Source organism: Scyliorhinus torazame, chromosome 6 (assembly GCF_047496885.1).
Source record: "Scyliorhinus torazame isolate Kashiwa2021f chromosome 6, sScyTor2.1, whole genome shotgun sequence".
Classification (NCBI taxonomy): domain Eukaryota; kingdom Metazoa; phylum Chordata; class Chondrichthyes; order Carcharhiniformes; family Scyliorhinidae; genus Scyliorhinus; species Scyliorhinus torazame.
The window spans coordinates 264,505,108-264,525,294 of NC_092712.1; the positions used below are offsets into that span (position 1 = coordinate 264,505,108).

A 20,187-nucleotide genomic window follows, 5' to 3' on the forward strand; every position below is an offset into this window, starting at 1 on the left:
CATTAATATGCAATGCAATAATCTTTCTTATGTTCTCTTAGCCTGCTTCTTTTTATTTTGCAGTTGGAACTCACTTTCAACTATCTTGAGATTCAAGGAATAAATTGCTGTAAACCTGGACAGGTGAGTTTCACTCTACTGATCGAATATCTATAACTGTTAGAAACCAGTCTAAAACAGCACGGTGGCACAATGGTTAGCACCGCTACCTCATGAGGACCCGGGTTCAATGCCGGCCCCGGTCACTGTGTGGAGTTTGCACATTCTCCCTGTGTCTGCGTGGGCCTCACCCCCACAACCCAAAAATGTGCAGGGAAGATGGATTGGCCACGCTAAATTGCCTCTTAATTGGAAAATAAGAATTGGGTACTCTAAATTTATACATAAAAAAGAAATCTGTCTAGACCTTATAATTTCAGGGATGTTAATGTTCTAAGTAATCTACTTGAATTACATGTGAAATTCAAGCAATTTTTAAATGGGAATAGCTTGTTGAATTGCAGAAAGTGACTAAAGTAACCCAAGTGAATATTGTACTTGGTTCTTGTTGCCTACATATAAATTTATTTTTGACCCTTGGGAAACAGCTATACTTGTATCCGCTTGCTTACTTGCTGAGCATTTCCAACATTTTCAATTTTTTCCAGATTTCCATTATATGCAGAATTTTAATTTTGCAAACTTTCATCTTGGTCAATTAAGCCTTGACTTTCCAACAGTAACTTTGTTCTGCTTGTTTTGTTTTAAATTTAAAATGCGAACTTATTTCTTCATTGGCTCTCATTTTAGTTATTTTCTCTGTACTTTCATCTTCTTATTTGCTTGCCTTAGATTATCATGACACATTTTCTGTCATTGATTTCCAACAAATGAAACTAATTGACTGCTAGGCGGTGCAGCGCTTTGTACTAGGAGTATAGGGTGGCACAGTGGTTAGCACTGCTGCCTCACAGCACCAGGGACTCTCGTTCAATTCCAATGTTGGGTGACATCAGCATATTCTCCCCGTGTCTGAGTGGGTTTCCTCTGGTTCCCTCCCATTGTCCAAACATGTGCAGGTTAGGTGGATTGACAAAGATCGATGCGCGAGATTACAGGGATAGGGCAGGGCACTGAGACTACGGAGAGTGCTCTTTCGGGGGGTCGGTGCAGACCCAATGGGGCTAATGGCCTCCTTTTGCACTGTAGGAATTATTTTAAAAAAAAACTTTTAATAAAGTATTTGCAAATTTTTATAACAATAACAAAAACAATAACAATTGACATGGTAAAATAGACATTTCCCCACCCGACCCAATCTTCAAACACCAAAACCATGTAACATCTATCCACCTTTGGAATACTGCTTCTGCTGACATTTTAATTTTCCCCGAGAAAATCGACAAACGTCTGCCACCTCCGGGAGAACCCCAACATTGACCCTCTTAAGGCAAACTTTATTTTCTCAAGCCTGAGAAACCCAGCCATGTCACTAAGCCAGGTCTCTACACTCGGGGGCTTCGAGTCCCTCCACATTAAAAGGATCCGTCTCCGGGCTACCAGGGAGGCAAAGGCCAGGACATCGGCCTTTTTAACTCCCTGAACTCCCGGATCTTCTGACACTCCAAAGATCGTTACCTCTGGACTCGGTGCCACCCAGGTTCCTAGCACCGTGGACATTGTCTTCGCAAACCCCTGCCAAAACCCTCTGAGGACATGCCCAGAACATGTGGAAATGGTTTACTGGGGTTCCCGCACACCTCACACATCTATCTTCTACTCTGAAAAACTTGCTCATCCTCGCCGCCGTCATATGTGCCCAGTGGACCACCTTAAATTGTATTAGGCTAAGCCTGTCACATGAAAAGGAGGAATTGACCCTGCTTAGTGTGTCCGCCCATAGACCTGCCTCTAACTCTCCACCTAGCTCGTCCTCCCACTTGCCCTTAAGCTCCTCCACCGGGGTTTCCTCCGCCTCCAACAGCTCCTGGTAGATATCTGACACTTTCCCCTCTCCCACCCAGGTACTGGAGACTACTCCATCCTGTATCCCCCGTGGCGGCAGCAGCGGAAAGGCCAACACCTGTTTCCTCAGGAAGTCTCGCACTTGCAAATACCTAAAACCATTCACTGGCAATTTAAATTTATCCTCCAGTGCCTTCAAGCTGGGAAAGCTCCCGTCTATAAATAGATCCCCCATCCTTCTAATTCCTGCCCTCTGCCAGCTCTGGAACCCGCTATCCAGCCTGCCCGGTACAAACTTGTGGTTGTTGCAAATCGAGGTCCAGACCGACGCACCTTCCACATTCTTATGCCTCCTCCATTGCCCCAGATCCTCAGAGCCGCCACTACCACCGGACTTGTGGAGTACCGGGTCGGCGAGAACGGCAGAGGTGCCGTTACCAATGCCCCCAGACTGGTGCCTTTACAAGACGCCGCCTCCAACCACTCCCATGTCGACCCCTCCCCATTACCCACTTCCGAATCATGGCGATGTTAGCCGCCCAGTAGTAGTTGCAGAAGTTCGGCAGCGGCAACCCACCCTCCCCCCGACTGCGCTCCAACCACATTCTCTTCACCTGCGGGGTTTTATTCGCCCATACAAAGCCCGAGATGGTCCTGTTCACCTGCTTGAAAAAGGCCTCCAGGATGAAGATGGGGAGGCACTGAAAGACAAACAGAAATCTGGGGAGGACCGTCATTTTCACGGTCTGAATCCTCCCCGCCAGTGATAGCGGGAGCATGTCCCATCTCTTAAAGCCCTCTTCCATTTGCACTACCAACCGGGATAGATTAAGCTTATGCAGTACCTCCCATTTCCGAGTCACCTGGATTCCCAGATAGCGAAAGCTCTTACCTACCATTCTAAGTGGCAGCTCCCCCAGTCTCTCCTTCTGCCCTCCAGCCTGAATCACAAACATTTCACTCTTCCCCATGTTCAGTTTAAACCCCGAAAAACTGCCAAATTCCCCCAAGATCCGCATGACCTCTCCCACCCCCTCCAGCGGGTTCGAAATGTACAAGAGCAAATCGTCCGCATAGAACGAGACCCGATGCTCCACCCCCCCCCCCCCCCCCCACCCCCTGAACCAGCCCTTGCCAGTTCCTCAAAGCTCTTAGCGCCATGGCCAGGGGCTCTATAGCTAGAGTAAACAGTAACGAGGAGAGGGGGCACCCGTGCCTCGTCCCTCGACGTAATTTGAAATACCCCGACCCCAGCCGGTTCGTACGTATGCTCGCTACAGGCGCCTGGTAGAGCAACCGCACCCAGCCAATAAAGTCCTCTCCGAACCCAAATCTTCCCAGCGCCTCCCACAGGTTCTCCCACTCCACCCGATCAAAGGCCTTCTCCACGTCCGTCGCTACCTCCGCCTCTCCTCTCTCTGAGGTCACCATAACATTTAGAAGCCTCCGCACATTGGCCTTGAGCTGCCTGACCTTAACGAATCCCGTCTTGTCTTCCTCTATCACCCCCGGAACGCAGTCTTCTATCCTTGTGGCCAATATCTTAGCCAACAACTTGGCATCTACATTTAGAAGCGAGATCGGCCTATATGCTCAGGGTCCTACTCCTGTTTAAGAATAAGTGAAATCGACGACTGTGAAATTGTCAGGGGGAGGATTCCCTTCTCTCTAGCATCGTAAAATGTCCTCACCAGCAGTGGGCTCCATATACCTGAGAACTTCTTATAAAATTCCACCAGGTATCCGTCCAGCCCCGGAACTTTGCCCGACTGCATGCCCTCCAGCCCCTTGATAACTTCCTCCATCTCAATTGGGGCTCCCAGCCCCTCCATCAGGTCCTCCTGCACCCTCGGAAACTCCAACCGATCCAAAAATTGCCTCATCTCCTCCACACCAGCTGGGGGTTCCGACTCATATAATATACTGTAAAATTCTGTAAACGTTTCGTTCACCCCCCTCGGGTCCAAGACCATGGGCGCGATTCTCCTCTCCCACGCCGGTTGGGAGAATCGCCTGGGGCGCCGACATTTCCGGGGACGCCGGTCCGACACGGAGAAACGGCCCGGTCGAGTTTCGCAGGCCGGAGAATCGCCGGAGACACCGAAAATGTTGATTCTCCGGCACCCCCGCGATTCTGAGGCCCGGAGGCCAGGCCAAAATGGCAGGTTCCCCCCGGCGCCGTCCACACCTGGTCGCTACAGTCGTGGGCGGTGCGTGAACGCTGGGGGGGCGGCCTGTGGGGGGGCGAGGGGGGGATCCTGCACCGGGGGGTACCTTAAATGTGGGGTGTCCCGCGATCGGTGCCCATCGATCGTCGGGCCGTCCTCTCTGAAGGAGGACCTCCTTCCTTCCGCCGCCCCGCAAGATCCGTCCCCCATCTTCTTAATGGGCGGATTTGGACAGGACGGCAACCATGCATGCGCGGATGGCGTCCGTTATGCGGCGCCGGCCGCGTCATCTAATCGGCGACGCTTTTACGCGGGCAACAAGGCCTCGCGCGGGAGGATGACGCGGCCCCGATACTGGCCCATTGTCAGGGCCTGAATCGGTCGCGACCGGGGCCGTTCCGCGCCGTCGTGAACCTCGATGGCGTTCACGACGGCGCGGCCACTTCGGCGTGGGGGTGGAGAATCCCGCCCCATGTTCCCATCCCTATTCTACACTCTACCAATCTCCCTGGCCGCCTCTCTCTTCCTTTTTTTTAATAAATATATTTTATTGAAAATTTTTTCGATCGAAATTTTTTCCCTTTACAGATCAAAACATAACGGTAAAGAAAGTTTAACAATAAACAAATGGTTAATCAACATGGTAATCTAATCGTTTAACATAAACTAAAACTAAAACTGAACCCCGCCATATCGTTTACCCAGGCCTCCAGTCCGGGGGGTTTCGCCTCTTTCCACATGAGTAGAATCCTACGCCGGGCTACTAGGGACGCAAAGGCCACAATGTCGGCCTCTTTCGCCTCCTACACTCCCGGCTCATCCGCAACTCCAAATAGAGCTAGCCCCCAGCCTGGTTTGACCCAGGCCTTCACCACCTTGGAAATCACTCCCGTCACTCCCTTCCAATACCCCTCCAGTGCCGGGCACGACCAAAACATATGTGCGTGGTTTGCCGGGCTTCCGCCGCACCTCCCACACTTGTCCTCCACTCCAAAGAACCTGCTCAGTCTTTCTCCCGTTATGTGTGCTCTATGTAGCACCTTGAATTGAATCAGGCTAAGCCTGGCACACGAGGAAGAGGAATTTACCCTGCTTAGGGCATCAGCCCACATACCCTCCTCTATCTCTTCCCCTAGCTCTTCTTCCCACTTTCCTTTTAATTCGCCCACCAACTCCTCCCCCTCCTCCCTCATCTCTCGGTATATCTCTGACACCTTGCCCTCTCCGACCCACACCCCCGAAAGCACTCTGTCCTGAATCCCCTGTGCCGGGAGCAGCGGAAATTCCCTCACCTGTTGTCTTGTGAACGCCCTCACCTGCATATATCTAAGGAAGTTTCCCCGGGGCAACTTATACTTTTCTTCCAATGCTCCCAAGCTCGCAAACGTCCCATCTATAAATAAATCTCCCACCCTCCTAATTCCCAACTGGTGCCAGCTCTGAAATCCTCCATCCATTCTTCCTGGGGAAAACCTATGGTTGTTCCTGATTGGGGACCCCACCAGGGCTCCCCGCACACCTCTCTGTCGCCTCCATTGTCCCCAGATATTCAATGTTGCCGCCACCACCGGGTTCGTGGTAAACCTTTTTGGTGAGAGCGGTAGCGGCGCCGTCACCAGCGCCTCTAAGCTCGTCCCTTTACAGGACTTTCTCTCCAGTCTTTTCCACGCCGCTCCCTCTCCCTCCATCATCCATTTACGAATCATCGCCACATTGGCGGCCCAAATTCGGCAGCGCCAATCCTCCTCTGTCCCTGCTACGTTGTAGGAACCCCCTCCTTACCCTCGGGACTTTCCCTGCCCACACGAAGCTCGTGATGCTCCTGTCTATTTTTTTTTTAAAAGGTCTTAGTGATTAGTACAGGGAGACATTGAAATACAAATAAGAACCTCGGGAGGACCATCATCTTAATTGCCTGCACTCTGCCCGCCAACGACAGAGGCTGCATGTCCCACCTCTTGAAGTCCTCCTCCATTTGTTCTACCAGTCGTGTCAGATTAAGTCTGTGTAAGGTTCCCCAGCTCCTAGCGATCTGAATCCCCAGGTATCGGAAGTTTCTTTCCACTTTCCTTAGAGGCAGGCCTTCTATCTCTCTACTCTGGTCCCCTGGGTGTATCACGAATAGTTCACTCTTCCCCATGTTAAGCCTATATCCTTCAACATCTGCATAACCTCTATCATCCCCCCCCCGCTGGGTCCGACACCTACAACAGTAGGTCATCCGCGTATAGCGAGACTCGGTGTTCTTCTCCCCCTCTAATCACCCCTCTCCATTTCCTGGAGTCTCTCAACGCCATGGCCAGAGGTTCAATTGCCAACGCGAACAACAGTGGAGATAGCGGGCATCCCTGTCTTGTTCCCCTATATAATCGGAAATACTCCGATCTTTGCCGACCCGTGACTACACTTGCCGTTGGGGCCCCATAAAGAAGTTTGACCCAGCTAATAAACCCGTTCCCGAACCCAAACCTCCTTAACACCTCCCATAAATACTCCCACTCCACCCTATCAAATGCCTTCTCTGCATCCATTGCCGCCACTATCTCTGCCTCCCCCTCCACTGGGGGCATCATTATCACCCCTAATAGTCGTCGCACGTTAACATTCAGTTGTCTCCCCTTTACGAACCCTGTCTGGTCTTCGTGCACCACCCCCGGATCCCCCCTCTATCCTCGATGCCAGTACCTTTGCCAGCAATTTGGCGTCCACATTCAATAATGGTCCCGGAGCCTTCTCTGCCTGCATGTTCCCCAGCCCCTTAATAACCTCGTCCACCCCAATTGGTGCCCCCAGGCCTTCCACCTCCTGCTCCTCCACCCTCGGGAACCTCAATTGATCCAGGAACTGCCGCATCCACTCCTCTCCCTCCGGGGGTTGGGACCTATACAGTCCCTCATAAAAGGTCTTGAACACCTCGTTTATCTTCCCTGCTCTTCGCACCGTGGCTCCCTTTTCGTCACTAATTCCCCCTATCTCCCTCGCCGCTGTCCTCTTTCGCAACTGATGAGCCAGCAGGCGACTAGCCTTTTCCCCATATTCATACCTCCTCCCCTGTGCCTTCCTCCACAGCACCTCCGCCTTTCTGGTGGTCAGGAGGTCAAACTCCGTCTGGAGTCGTCTCTTCTCCCTGTACAGTCCCTCCTCCGGGGTCTCTGCAAATTCCCTGTCCACCTTTAATCTCCCCCAGTAATCTTTCCCTTTCCTTGGCCTCTGTTTTCCCTTTGTGGGCCCCAGTGGAGATCAGCTCTCCTCTGACCACCGCTTTTAGTGCTTCCCATACCACTCCCACACGGACCTCCCCGTCGTCATTGACCTCCAGGTATCTCTCAATACACCCCCGCACTCTTCCACACACTCCCTCGTCCGCCATCAATCCCACATCTAATCGCCAGAGTGCTCTCTGCTCCCTTTCCTCTCCTAGGTCCAGGTCCACCCAGTGTGGGGCATGGTCCAAAACCGCCATGGCTGAATACTCAGCTTCTTCCACCCTTGAGGTCAACGACCTTCCCAGAACAAAAAAATCTATCCGGGAGTACACTTTATGAACATGGGAGAAGAAGGAGAACTCCCTGGCCCTCGGTCTAAGAAATCGCCATGGATCCACTCCCCCCATTTGGTCCATAAACCCCTTGAGCACCTTGGCCGCTGCCGGCCTTCTTCCGGTCTTTGATCTGGATCTATCTAGCCCTGGGTCCAGCACGGTATTGAAGTCCCCTCCCAATATCAGGTTTCCTACCTCCAGGTCCGGTATACGACCCAACATCTGCCTCATAAATCCCGCATTGTCCCAATTCGGGGCATATACATTGACCAGCACGACCTCCATTCCCTCCAGCCTGCCACTCACCATTACATATCTACCTCCGCTATCTGCTACGATGTTCTTTGCTTCAAATGCTACCCGTTTCCCCACCGATATGGCCACCCCTCTATTCTTTGCATCTAGTCCTGAGTGGAACACCTGTCCCACCCATCCTTTCCTTAACCTAACTTGGTCCGCCACCTTCAGGTGCGTCTCTTGGAGCATAGCCACGTCTGCCCTTAGTCCTTTCAAGTGCGCGAGCACTCGGGCCCTTTTAATCGGTCCGTTCAGGCCTCTCACGTTCCACGTGATCAGCCTCACTAGGGGGCTACCTTCCCCCCTCCCGTGTCGACTAGCCATCACCTTCTCTAGGCCAGTCCCATATCCCGCCTCCGCGCTCCCACTCGCTCCCCAGGCGTCGCATTCCATCCCCGTCCACCCACTCTTTAGCCATTTCCTTTTTGATTTCCGCAGCAGCAACCCAGTTGTCCCCCCCCCCCCCCCCCCCGCTAGATCCCTTTCTAGCATGATTGCTCCCCCCATATTACTTCCGCAAGTCAGCTGACTTCAACTGACCCCGGCTACTCCTGCTCACTCCTTGACCCCCCCCCGTGTGGGGAACTCCCATCCGCCTTGTGCCTGTCTTCCCGCCATAATCTTTCTGGCGCGGGAACATCCCTTTATCTGACCCGCCTCTTGTGGCGCAGCTCCCTTTCCTCTCCCCCTCCCATTCCTCATTCTCCGCCTATGTCCCTTCTTTCCCCCCTCACCGGCGCCCACATTTCCTAGTGTCTCCCCCCATCCCAATTTACTTCTCTATTTACATCAACCATAACCATAACAATAACAATAATGTTCCCTACAGTATCAGTCCCTCAGTTCCGATCCAATTTCTCCTCTTTAATAAAGGTCCATGCTTCTTCCGCCCTATCGAAATAATGGTGTCTCTCCTGGTACGTGACCCATAGTCGTGCCGGCTGCAGCATCCCGAACTTCACCTTCTTTTTGTGTAACACCTCCTTGGCTCGGTTAAAACTCGCCCTCCTTCTCGCCACCTCCGCACTCCAATCCTGGTACACCCGTACCACTGCATTCTCCCATCTGCTACTCCGCACCTTTTTAGCCCATCTCAGGACCTCTTCTCTATCTTTAAGGCGGTGAAATCGCACGATTGTCGCCCTGGGTGGTTCTCCCGCTTTTGGTCTTCTCGCCGGGATCCGATGTGCCCGCTCCACCTCAAAGGGGCCCGTAGGGGCCTCAGCTCCCATCAATGAGCTTAGCATCGTACTTACATAAGCTCCACAGTCCACTCCTTCCACTCCCTCAGGGAGACCCAGTATCCGAAGGTTCTTCCTTCGCGCTCTGTTTTCTAGGGCCTCAATCCTTTCAATGCACTTTTTATGGAGTGCCTCGTGCGTCTGTGTTTTGACCGCCAGGCCCAGGATCTCGTCCTCATTATCCGTCACCTTCTGCTCCACCATGCGGAGCTCTGTCTCCTGGGTCCTTTGTGCCTCCTTGAGCCCCTCAATTGCCTGTAGCATCGTGATCAGCACCTCCCTCTTTAGTAGTTCCACACACCGCCTCAGAAATTCGTCTTGCTCGGGCCCCCATGTCGCCTGGGCTTTCTCCGCCGCCATCTTGTGTCTTCTCCCTTTCTGTCCCTTTCGTCGACGATTCCTCGCGCTGCAGCCGCCGCCGCCGATATTTTCCTATTTCGTTGGGGGGGGGGGGACTCCCTATTCACTCACCCCACACCGGGTTGTGTCGCCCAAAGATTTCCCGTTGGGGCTCTTAAAAGAGCCCGAACGTCCGTTGGAGCTGGAGCCGCCGAAACGTGCGGCTTAGCTGGTCATCGCCGCAACCAGACCGCCTCTCTCTTCCTAAGCTGTTGCGCCAACAGCCAACTCGCTTTTTCCCCGTACTCATAAACCGCCCCTTTTACCTTCCTCAACTGCTCCACTGTTTTCCCTGTGGTCAACAACTCAAACTCCGCCTGCAGCTTCCGCCGCTCCCTCAGGAGCCCCACATCTGGGGCTTCCGTGTATCTCTTGTCCACCCGGAATATCACCTCCACTAATCTCTCCCTCTCCGCCCGTTCCCCCTTTTCCTTGTGGGACGAATCAAAATTAGCTCCCCTCTTAACAACCGCCTTCAGAGTTTCCCACACCGTCGCCGCAGATACCTCTCCCGTGTCATTTGTTTCCAGATAGTTCTGAATGGACTTATTCACCCGCCCGCAGACCGCTTCATCCGTTAACAACCCCACATCCAATCTCCATAACGGACATTGCCCGCTCTCCTCGCCAACCCGCAAATCCGCCCAATGCGGGGCATGATCCGAGACTACAATTGCCGAGTATTCCGTCCCCACCATCCTCTGTATTCGTGCTCAGAACAAAAAAGTCAATACGAGATTAAACCTTATGGACGTGAGAAAAAAAAGAAAACTCCTTTTCCCTCAGCCGTATAAACCTCCTTGGGTCTATACCCCCCATCTGTGCCATAAAGCCCTTCAATTCCTTTGCCACAGCCAGCCTCCTCCCTGACCTAGATTTGTTCACGAGCACCACTCGTACACCCTCCAACCTTCCACTCACCATTATGTACCTACCCCCCTTATCTGACACGATTCTCCCAGCCTCGAATGCCACTCGCTTACTAATCAAAATTGCTACCCCCCTGGTCTTTGAATCCAGCCCTAAGAGGAACACCTCTAAGGTGGCTAACCCAACCCTTCCTCAATCTCGTCTGATCTATGACCTTAAGATGTGCCTTTAAAGGGCAGCACAGTAGCACAAGTGGATAGCACTGTGGCTTCACAGCGCCAGGGTCTCAGGTTCGATTCCCCGCTGGGTCACTGTCTGTGCGGAGTCTGTACATTCTCCCCATGTCTGCGTGGGTTTCCTCCGGGTGCTCCGGTTTCCTCCCACAGTTCAAAGACGTGCAGGTTAGGTGGATTGGCCATGATAAATTGCCCATAGTGACCAAAAAGGTTTGGAGGGGTTATTGGGTTATGGGGATGGGGTGGAAGTGAGGGCTTAAGTGGGTCGGTGCAGGCTCGATGAGCCGTATGGCCTCCTTCTGCACTGTATGTTCTATGTTCCTGCAGCATAGCCTTGTCTGTCTTCAGTTCCCTTAGATGCGCGAACACGCGAGCCCTCTTGACCGGCCCATTCAGTCCTCTCACGTTCTACATAATCAGCCTGGACTGGGGGCTTCCACTCCCCTGCCGACTAGTCACCCCCCTTTTTAGGCCAGCCCTGGGCCTGCGCCCCCTGCTTCCCCGAGTACCCACATGAGCAGCAACCACTTCCGATCACCCATTTATTCCCCGACAATAGTTCCTCCCGTGTCAGCAAAGCAGTCTTTCTCTCCCCCCCCCCCCTCCCCCAACCAACAGCACCAAAAACGTCATCCCCCAGGCCAAGCACCAGTTTAACACTTGCTCACCCCCCACTGCGCTTCCGAGAGTCAGCTGTACCATGCTGACCCCGATAACCCCCACCCTGGCGCCAAACTGTCTGTCTCCCTATTGTTCGAACCTCTTTCCCCCCCCCCCCCCATATGAATAAACCTATTAACAGCACCACATTCCCCAGTAAGTAAACAGCAGCAAAAACAAACAAACCAAAAGATGCAATTAACAGAAACCAGTGAAGAGACAGTCCCTTAAGGGAAAATCCCATCTCCCAAAGAAAAGCTCTAACTTGAAGATCCCCCCGCCACATCAAATCCCTGCAAGGCAAAGCACCATACTACCATCACCGCAGTCCACACTTTCCCCCAGAACGACATGAAATCTCTTTTCTTTTGAAAAACCAGGACAGTAATACGAGCTACTGCTACAAAACTTCTCCGCACCTTAAGTGTCCTTTAAATCGTCTCCAGCTTCTTTTCTTTAATGAATGCCCATACATTGTCCGACATCTGAAAATAAAAGTCGCTACTCGTGCATAATCCACAGCTGCACTGGGTACAGCATCCCGTACTTCACCCCGTTCTTGAAGAGGGTCGCCTTTGCCGATTGAACCCAGCCCGTCTCTTGGCCAGCTCCCAGGTCCTGATAAATACGCAACTCACAGTTCTCCCATTTGCTGCTCCGTTCTTTCTTGGCCCACCGCAGGACGTGCTCCCTATCTGTAAACCGGTGAACACGTACCACCCTGGCCCTCGGCGGGTCATTCGCCCTGGGCTTCCTCGAGAGGGCTCTATGCGCTCTATCCACCTCCAGGGGCCGAGGGAATGGCCCAGCCCCCATCAACGTCTCCAGCATGTCTGTCACATATGCCCTCGCATCCGATCCTTCACTGCCTTCAGGGAGGCCAACGATTCTGAGGTTCTGCCTCTTGGACCTATTCTCCAGGTCCTTCAGCTTCTCCTGCATCCGCTTCTGGTGATCATCCAGCACCTCAACCTAGTCCTCCTGGTCGGATAACTTTTGTTCGATCTCCCGTATCGCTTTCCCCTGGGTCTCCTGATTCAAGACTACTTGATCAGTCGAAGCCTTGATCGGATCCAGCGTTTCCTTTTTCAGCTTGGCGAAGCAATCCTCAAAAAAAATTCACCAGCTGCTCTGTCGATCACTGTGCCATCTCTCCTCGGCCCTTGCCCTCTGCCATGCTGTCCCGCGAGACCAGCTCCACTTGCTTCTCACTACCAGGACTGAGTCGTTTCACACGGCCAGTTCTGGTCCAATTCTCCATACACCAGAGAGGGAATCCTCCTTACTGTAGCACAGTTCACCGATTTATCCCCCCAAAATCCAAGAAAAATCACAGGAAACCGGTCCGAAAGTCCATTACAGGTGGGAGCTATCGAATGTGCGACCTACTCCTCCATGGCTGTCACCGGAATTCCCGCACTGTAGGAATTCTATGGAGTGACTTGCGTGCTGCTTCGCCCGCTTTTCATCTGTGACAAGCAACCAACTGCCATGGGTGCTACTGTGACCAGGATTGGGACCCTCTCGTTTGGGACATTGAGTCAATATTGCAAGGCCCAATCTTTGGTGCATTAAGTAGGAATATCTGCATTGCAGTTATGTGGAGCCCTCTTTGCCAAATGTGAACATCTATCCCCATTCAAACAATAAGCAAGTAGCTTTGGTATTTATATTTTCCCACTTTGCTTGCCTGTAAACATGTTGCAAAATTGATCTAATCATCCACACTAGAGCCGTGAAGTAGTTATGTAGCTATGTATTTCAAATGACGTACCTCGCCAGGAATGATCTGTACAGTTTATAAGTTTAAAAATGGATCGTGATTCATTCGTTAATTACCAGATTATAACTGTAGTAATGTTACTCGAAATCTTGATTGATGAGTCAGTAAAAATAAATGCTGTTTCCTGCAGGAGGAGGAAGCTCCATGCTATAAATGAAATGATGCTGCAATGGTTGATTGTGCAAACACTGGTTCTATATTTTAATAGTGAAATGAATTAAATATTAAACTTTGAAGCAGTTAGACCATACCAAAGATCAACCTGTATGTCTCCAAAGTGAAAATTATAATAAAGCACCCATTTTATGCGAAGAGGTTTAAAACTCTGTGCTGTCCACGTTGATCCGCCATTAAATCTCTTTACCCCTGTACTCACCGAACTGTCTTTCCTTCAGCACTAACATACTCAATATGGACATAGGGAGTGTCAGCTTAACCTAATGGTATCTTTGTAAGAAGGTATGGGTTTAAGTCCCATACTATAAGCTGCAGCTCTATGTAGCACTGAGGGTACTATGTAATTAGCTCAGTAAGGTGGTACCTTCAGGATTGGAGAAGAGAGAAAATTGTCAAGGGGAGAAAAAGGTGATTTTAAATAACTCAATGGACACAAACAAATGTTTCTTTCTGAATTATAGTGGCTTTCTTCCAGGTTTTCCGGCTCCTCCACGCTTCCCTCCCCAACTCTCTCCCTCTCTCTTTCTCTGTCACATATAAAGAATTAAAAATCATTTTGAACAACTATAGGATATTTTGTGCATCAGCATCAATACCATTGGGAAAAATCATGTTTTAATCTGTTTTTCAATTACCCCGGGCTACCTAATAGGTTTTTGCTTTCATATGTGCAAGTATCTTTACAGAATGAAAGTTTCCAGAAACTATATTATTTCCTACATTGAGGAAAGTGATTGTTAAAGTTTTATAGTCTTAAAGTAGTAAAAACCTCTGAATTGCAGTTTAGATCATTTTTATAATTTCCACCATTACAAGCAAATATAAGATGAGCAAAATGTGTTCAAACAGTTACATCCAGTGTAAGAGAGAGAGTTGGTCAGCTCAGTTGGCTGAACGGTTGGTTCATGAGGTGGAGCAACGCCAACAGTCCGGGTTCAATTCCCATGCCGACTGAGGATATTCATGAAGGCCCTGCCTTCTCAATCTTACCCCTCACCTCGGGTGCAGTGACCCTCTGGTTAAATCACCACCAGTCAGCTCTCTCTCAAAGGGGAGAGCATCTGATGGTCCTCGGGGATTATGGCAACTGTTATCCATTGTCATATAAAAACCCAGCTAATAAAGCATTAATTGAACGAGATCCTGTGCTTGCTCCCGATGTTTTGCTCAAAATAAACTAATCTAATGAATCTGCGCCTCTCATGCAAGATTATTAAATAATTTAAATTTTTAAAATAAAAAAAAATGAATAATTTTCCAGCTCTTCCGTAAGAGGGTTTGTTTCATAGTTAAAGCCAGCAGAGCTTCTCGACGTTCTCTCATTGTAGGTTTTGATATAAGATGGCAACCTCCAGAGAGCTGCTCCTGTTGGAGGTTACAGGACTATTGAAAGCCAGATAGAAAATGTCTAACTGATTGCTTTTCAAACACAAGCATCCCCTCTTCATACTAAACAAAGATACAAAGATCCCCCTTCTCTGAGCAAACAAATCATGTATTCGCATGCATGATCACGTGTAACTGTGAGTTACCCAGGTTATCCACTATACACTCACTGTTCTCATGCATTAACAACTGTTTGTTCTACTAGTTAGTCGCTGGCTGGTTGATAACTTCCAGATCATGTTGGTAGCTTTTCATGTTTTTTCTCATGGTTACATATTGATTCTTCAAGGAGTCTTTCAAGGTCACAACTGTTACCTGCCTTTTCTGCCTACTGTTTTGACTGGCTGTACATCTGGTTGAGTTTTTTCAACTCCGCTTCCTTTGCCAATTGTGGAATTAAGGGTCATTATTTCCTCCTCATAACTTTGTGTCAGCTCTGAAATTTGTTTGGATCTCGCACAGCTTAGTTCATTGAAGACTTCAGTTTATCATGCGTTTTCAACAGTATATATTCAGCTCGAGTACTGTGTTTCAAGTCTTTCAGCTCTACTCTGGTCTGAACAATTTCCTATCAAAATGCTCCATTTACTTTCAACTTGTGCATTTCATTGCACTGACATGGTCAGCAACATCTTATAATTTACTTGAATTGTCTTTCTGGGGTCTTTTGTCTCCCTCATTCTGGAGTTTGTTTCCCTCTTTCTCAGGTTTTCTGTCACCTTCTCTCTGGGATCTTGTTTGCCTTCCTTTGTTGGCACATTCAGAGTTACCAGCCCACCCTTTAGACTTGCTCCAGATAAGATGAGTGGCCATTGCACCTGGTCTTTTAGTGTTGGTCTTTTTTTGAGTTATGTGGAACACTCCTTGTTCCAGTCCTACTTCGGCCCACTCCATCACCGTATCCGTGCCTTTGCAAGCTCTCGTCTGGATCTGGAAATTTATCAATTTTGTTTTCAATTTCCACCCCTCTCTCAATTTCACATGGTCCATCTCCGACACTTCTCTTCCCTTCCTTAATCTCTCTGGCTCCATTTCCAGTGATAGATTGCCCACCAATATTCATTACAAACCCACCGAGTCCCACCACTACCTCGACTACTGCTTCTCACATCCTGCTCCCTTTGAGGGCGCCATCCCATTCTTCCAGTTTGTCTGCCTCTGTCACATCTGTTCCAATTATGTCACCTTCTAAAACGGTGCTTCTGATCTGTCTTCTTACTCAGCCAAGTTTTCCCCCCACCTGTGGTTGATGGGGCACTCAATGGGGTTCGACCCATTTCCTGCACCCCTGCCCTCACCCCTTCCCCTCCCTCCCACAAATGTGACAGGGTCTCCCTCGCCCTCACTTTCCACCCCACTAGCCTCCGCATTCAAAGGATTATCTTTCGCCATTTCCGCCAACTACAGCACGATGCTTCCATGACATACATCTTCCGCTCCCCTGTCAGCATTGAGCGCAGAAGGTGCAGCACCTGCCCCTGCACTACCTCCTTCCTCACTGTTCGAGGCCCCAAATACTCCTTTCAGGTGAGGCAGCGTTTCACCTGCCCCTCCTCCAATTTGGTTGGTTCTGTTCACTGGTCCCAATGCAGTCTTCTCTACATTGGGGATACTAAACGCAGACTGGGTGACCACTTTGCGGCACACCTTCGCTCAGTCTGCAAGCATGACCGCAACGTTCCTATTGCGCACCATTTTTACTCAGCACCTTGCTCTCATGCCCACATGTCTGTCCTTGGTCTGCTGTACTGCTCCAGTGATGCCCAGCATCATGTCATCTTCCAATTGGGCGAGTTGCAGCCCTCTGGACTCAAATTCAGCAGCTTTAGATTGTGGCATTTCTCCTCCCTTTTAACTTCCTTTTTTAAATATCACATAGACGTATTGCCTCAATGCAACCCCCCTCATCCCGCACCATGCCATCTGTCTTTTGTTCTTAAAATTGCCCCATTTTGCTGCAATCTCCCACAGCTACTCTTTAATGTCTAACACATTCTCCCTCTCTTCCATCCTTGGCCTGCTGCAATGCTTCAGTGAAACCCAACGCAGACTGGAAGAGCTGCACATCATGTGCCGATTTAAGCACGTTGTAGCCCTGGAGACTCAATGTTGAGTTCAAAAACTTGGGCTATGATCTTTATCTTCCAACTTAACTTATTTTTTAATATATCCCAAACATTTTGTTCCTTTGCAAAAACTCCCCCTCCCCCACCGGGCCATCTGTCACTTGTTCTGAAGTTTTGCTACAGCTTGTTGCAATCTCTTCCAGCTTCCACAAATAATTGTTCCAGCTGTTCCACCTCCTTTTATACAGTATCTAATTGAAACATTTTCCCTCTCTTTCGTTCTGAAGAAAAGCCAAAAGGACTCAAATGCTTTTTCTCCTTCGAGATGCTACCCAACATGCTGCATTTTTACAGCATTCTCTGATCCTGTTTCCCATTCCGCAGTATTTTGCTTATTTTACAGTTATATTAAGACTCTTCTGCTTGAGCAGCTCTTAAATTCCAATATACACTGATCCTGGAAGGTACATATAAATACAAAGTTTTTGGTGCATAAATCATATCTGATCTAACATTGGGTAAACGGTATTGATTGATTTGAATTCTTCTTTATTTTTCAGCTTCCAAGTAATAACATGTGCTCTGCACAGGGAAAGAGCATAGGAGTGGCACTAATCAGATAGCTGTGATAAAGAGCTAGTGCAGGAACAATGGACTGAATGGCCTCCTGTGTTCTGATTCTGTGATCATAAATGAAGCATGATTATTTGGAACTTAGCGTTCAAACACCCTGATGCTATATTTGAGCTGTTTGATGTGGTTTTCCCCCATCCCGAGATGGAGACATGTTGGACATAGAGCCTGGAGGTTATTCATGAAGGCCCGCCTTCTCAACCTTGTCCCTCACCTGAGGTGCGGTGATCCCCAGGTTAAATCAACACCAGTCAGGGCAGCATGGTGCAGTGGTTAGCACTGCTGCCTCACGGCACCGAGGATCCGGGTTCAATCCCAGCCCCGGGTCACTGTCTGTGTGGAGTATGCGTATTCTCCCTGTGTCTGATTGGGTCTCACCCCCACAACTCAAAGATGCGCAGGGTAGATGGATTGGCCATGCTAAATTGCCCCTTAATTGGAATAAAAAATGAATTGGGTACTTTAAATTTATATTAAATATCACCACCAATCAGCTTGCCCCCTCAAAGGGGAAAGCAGACTATGGCTACTTTACCTTTACCTTAATTAAACAGGTTTGGCTACTTCTGCCTCAAAATCAAATGCACCCGAAATACCTTTAAATAACTAGGTAGGTGTAAGATTATACAATAATTACTCAGTGGCATCTATGCTTAAGGCTAAATGAGTAACATTTTTATGCACTGTCCCACATTAACATCCAGATGTCTTCAGTTTGTGGAATTCACCTCTGTGACCCATCATTGTGCAATTTAAGTGTATACTCTTGCCATTTAGTTCACCATCTTATATTTACAAAGTTATTTTCGATGTACCTTTTCAATGGTGGAAAAACCCAGATTTCCACACACATTCCTTATTACTCAGACCAGAGCTAGATATAGTCCTCCAGTCGAAGTCTCACGTTCTCACCAGAGCACCATCCAGTTAGATAATGAGTTAACTTTTGACTTTCGTTCTATTCTTCCAGCTGTGCAATTTAACCATTAGGCTTATTGATTGCTGCTGTGCCTTGCTTGTGTATCCAGTTTGTTATGATGGTGTTATCCAAGGTTAACCGTGAGCCACGTGGCTAACCCGGAATCCAGATGTGGCTAATTGCAGTGTTGACTATTGAATAAAAATGAGCACCCTCTCTGTCATTGTGCGATTGATCTCAATATACACACACCGATGGCATGCAAGTGCATTTTAGAAGTCCTTGAACAAGTTGCCCCCCAAATCCATGCCCATCTTTCCTCCTCATCCGTCTCAATATTTTTACAGCCTGTGACATGGTTAGCCACACCACCCTTCTCGCATGCCTCTCCACTTTTGTACAGCTGGATAGGTCTGTTCTCACCTGGTTTCACTGTTACCTATCTCTGTGTGTTTCAAATTCTTTTTTTCCCGGGACCCACTTTTGCCAGCCGGCTAGCCTTCCTGACCCAAGCCTTCGTGTCACACACCATGTTCACTTAACGCGGATCCAATACCGGGGATCCAATTAGTCCCAATCTTCTTGCACCCCATTACCTTACAAATTTTCCCTTCGCGTATGTATCCAATTCCCGTTTCGATGATTGTAATTGAATCTGCTTCCATCACCCTTTCGGTTAGCATGTTCCAGACCTTTATAACCCTGTGTTTTTTTTAAAGAAAGGTTCTCATCATTTTGCACCTGCTTCTTTTGCCAAATGCCTAAAACTTGTGTTCTCTGGTTACTGCCCTTTTACAAGGCCACGAAGAGTCCACACCGAGTTTGTAGAAACAAAAACTTCCTTTATTTTACAACAACGATTACATACAGCTCCAGTAGCTCCCTACTGGGTCTATACTAGTCGGTGCCTTACTGGCCGATTCTATTTATACTAAGCCAGTCATTGTTAGTGGTTTCCCCCACCCCCTTATTGGGGGAGTTCGTATTCTGCAAGGTCCACGGGGTAGTTAGTCATTCCCACCACGTAAGACCCTTGCAGACTATTAACATGATCCTTCTGCCATAGGTAACAACTTTTCCCCATTCACTCCATCAAAACCATTCAGTGTCTTCCCTTAACAGACTCTGCTCGAAGAAGAGTATCATCATAGTTTGAAGAGGAGGAATTGTCATGGCTATGGAGAAAAGATGGGGGAGTGGTTCTAGATCAGTGTTTTTCAACCCCCCCCCCCCGGACACACTTTGCTAACTGCCCGTCCTTGGCGGCCCGTGCCGGCTGACCTTGGCGGCCCGTGCCGGCTGACCTTGGCGGCCCGTGCCGGCTGACCTTGGCGGCCCGTGCCGGCCCACTTTGGCGACACACGCCATGTACACTTGCCCATAATTGTGAAAGGGAACTCTGCGTGATCCTCACTATCTCACTTAAATCTGGTTCACAGGAGGAGAAGGCAATGCACATATCAGAGGCAGACTTCAGCCAGTTCCTTTGTGCCATCTTCAGCACGGTAGCACAGTGGTCAGCACTGTTGTTTCACAGCTCCAGGGTCCCAGGTTCGATTCCCACTTGGGTCACTGTCTGTGCGGAGTCTGCACGTTCTCCCTGTGTCTAGGTGAATGTCCTCCGGTTGCACCGGTTTCCTTGCACAAGTTCCGAAAGACGTGCTTGTTAGGTGAATTGGACATTCTGAATTCTCCCTCCGTGTACCCGAACAGGCGTCGGAATGTGGCGACTTGGGGCTTTTCACAGTAACTTCATTGCAGTATTAATGTAAGCCTACTTAGAACATAGAACAATACAGCGCAGTACAGGCCCTCCGGCCCACGATGTTGCACCGAAACAAAAGCCATCTAACCTACACTATGCCAT

The 20,187-nt window shown here is 49.4% G+C and overlaps 1 protein-coding gene across 3 annotated transcripts in view; it reads left to right on the forward strand.

Annotated features, from left to right (window-relative positions):
• The window catches only part of LOC140425404 (F-actin-uncapping protein LRRC16A-like), a 530,177-nt gene that overhangs the window by 142,350 nt on the left and 367,640 nt on the right, over positions 1 to 20,187 (forward strand). For all 3 annotated transcript variants that reach the window (XM_072509651.1, XM_072509649.1, XM_072509650.1), the window contains exon 4: positions 64 to 123. In XM_072509651.1, the coding sequence (XP_072365752.1) occupies positions 64 to 123 (60 nt within the window). The remainder of the gene's footprint in view (positions 1 to 63; positions 124 to 20,187) is intronic.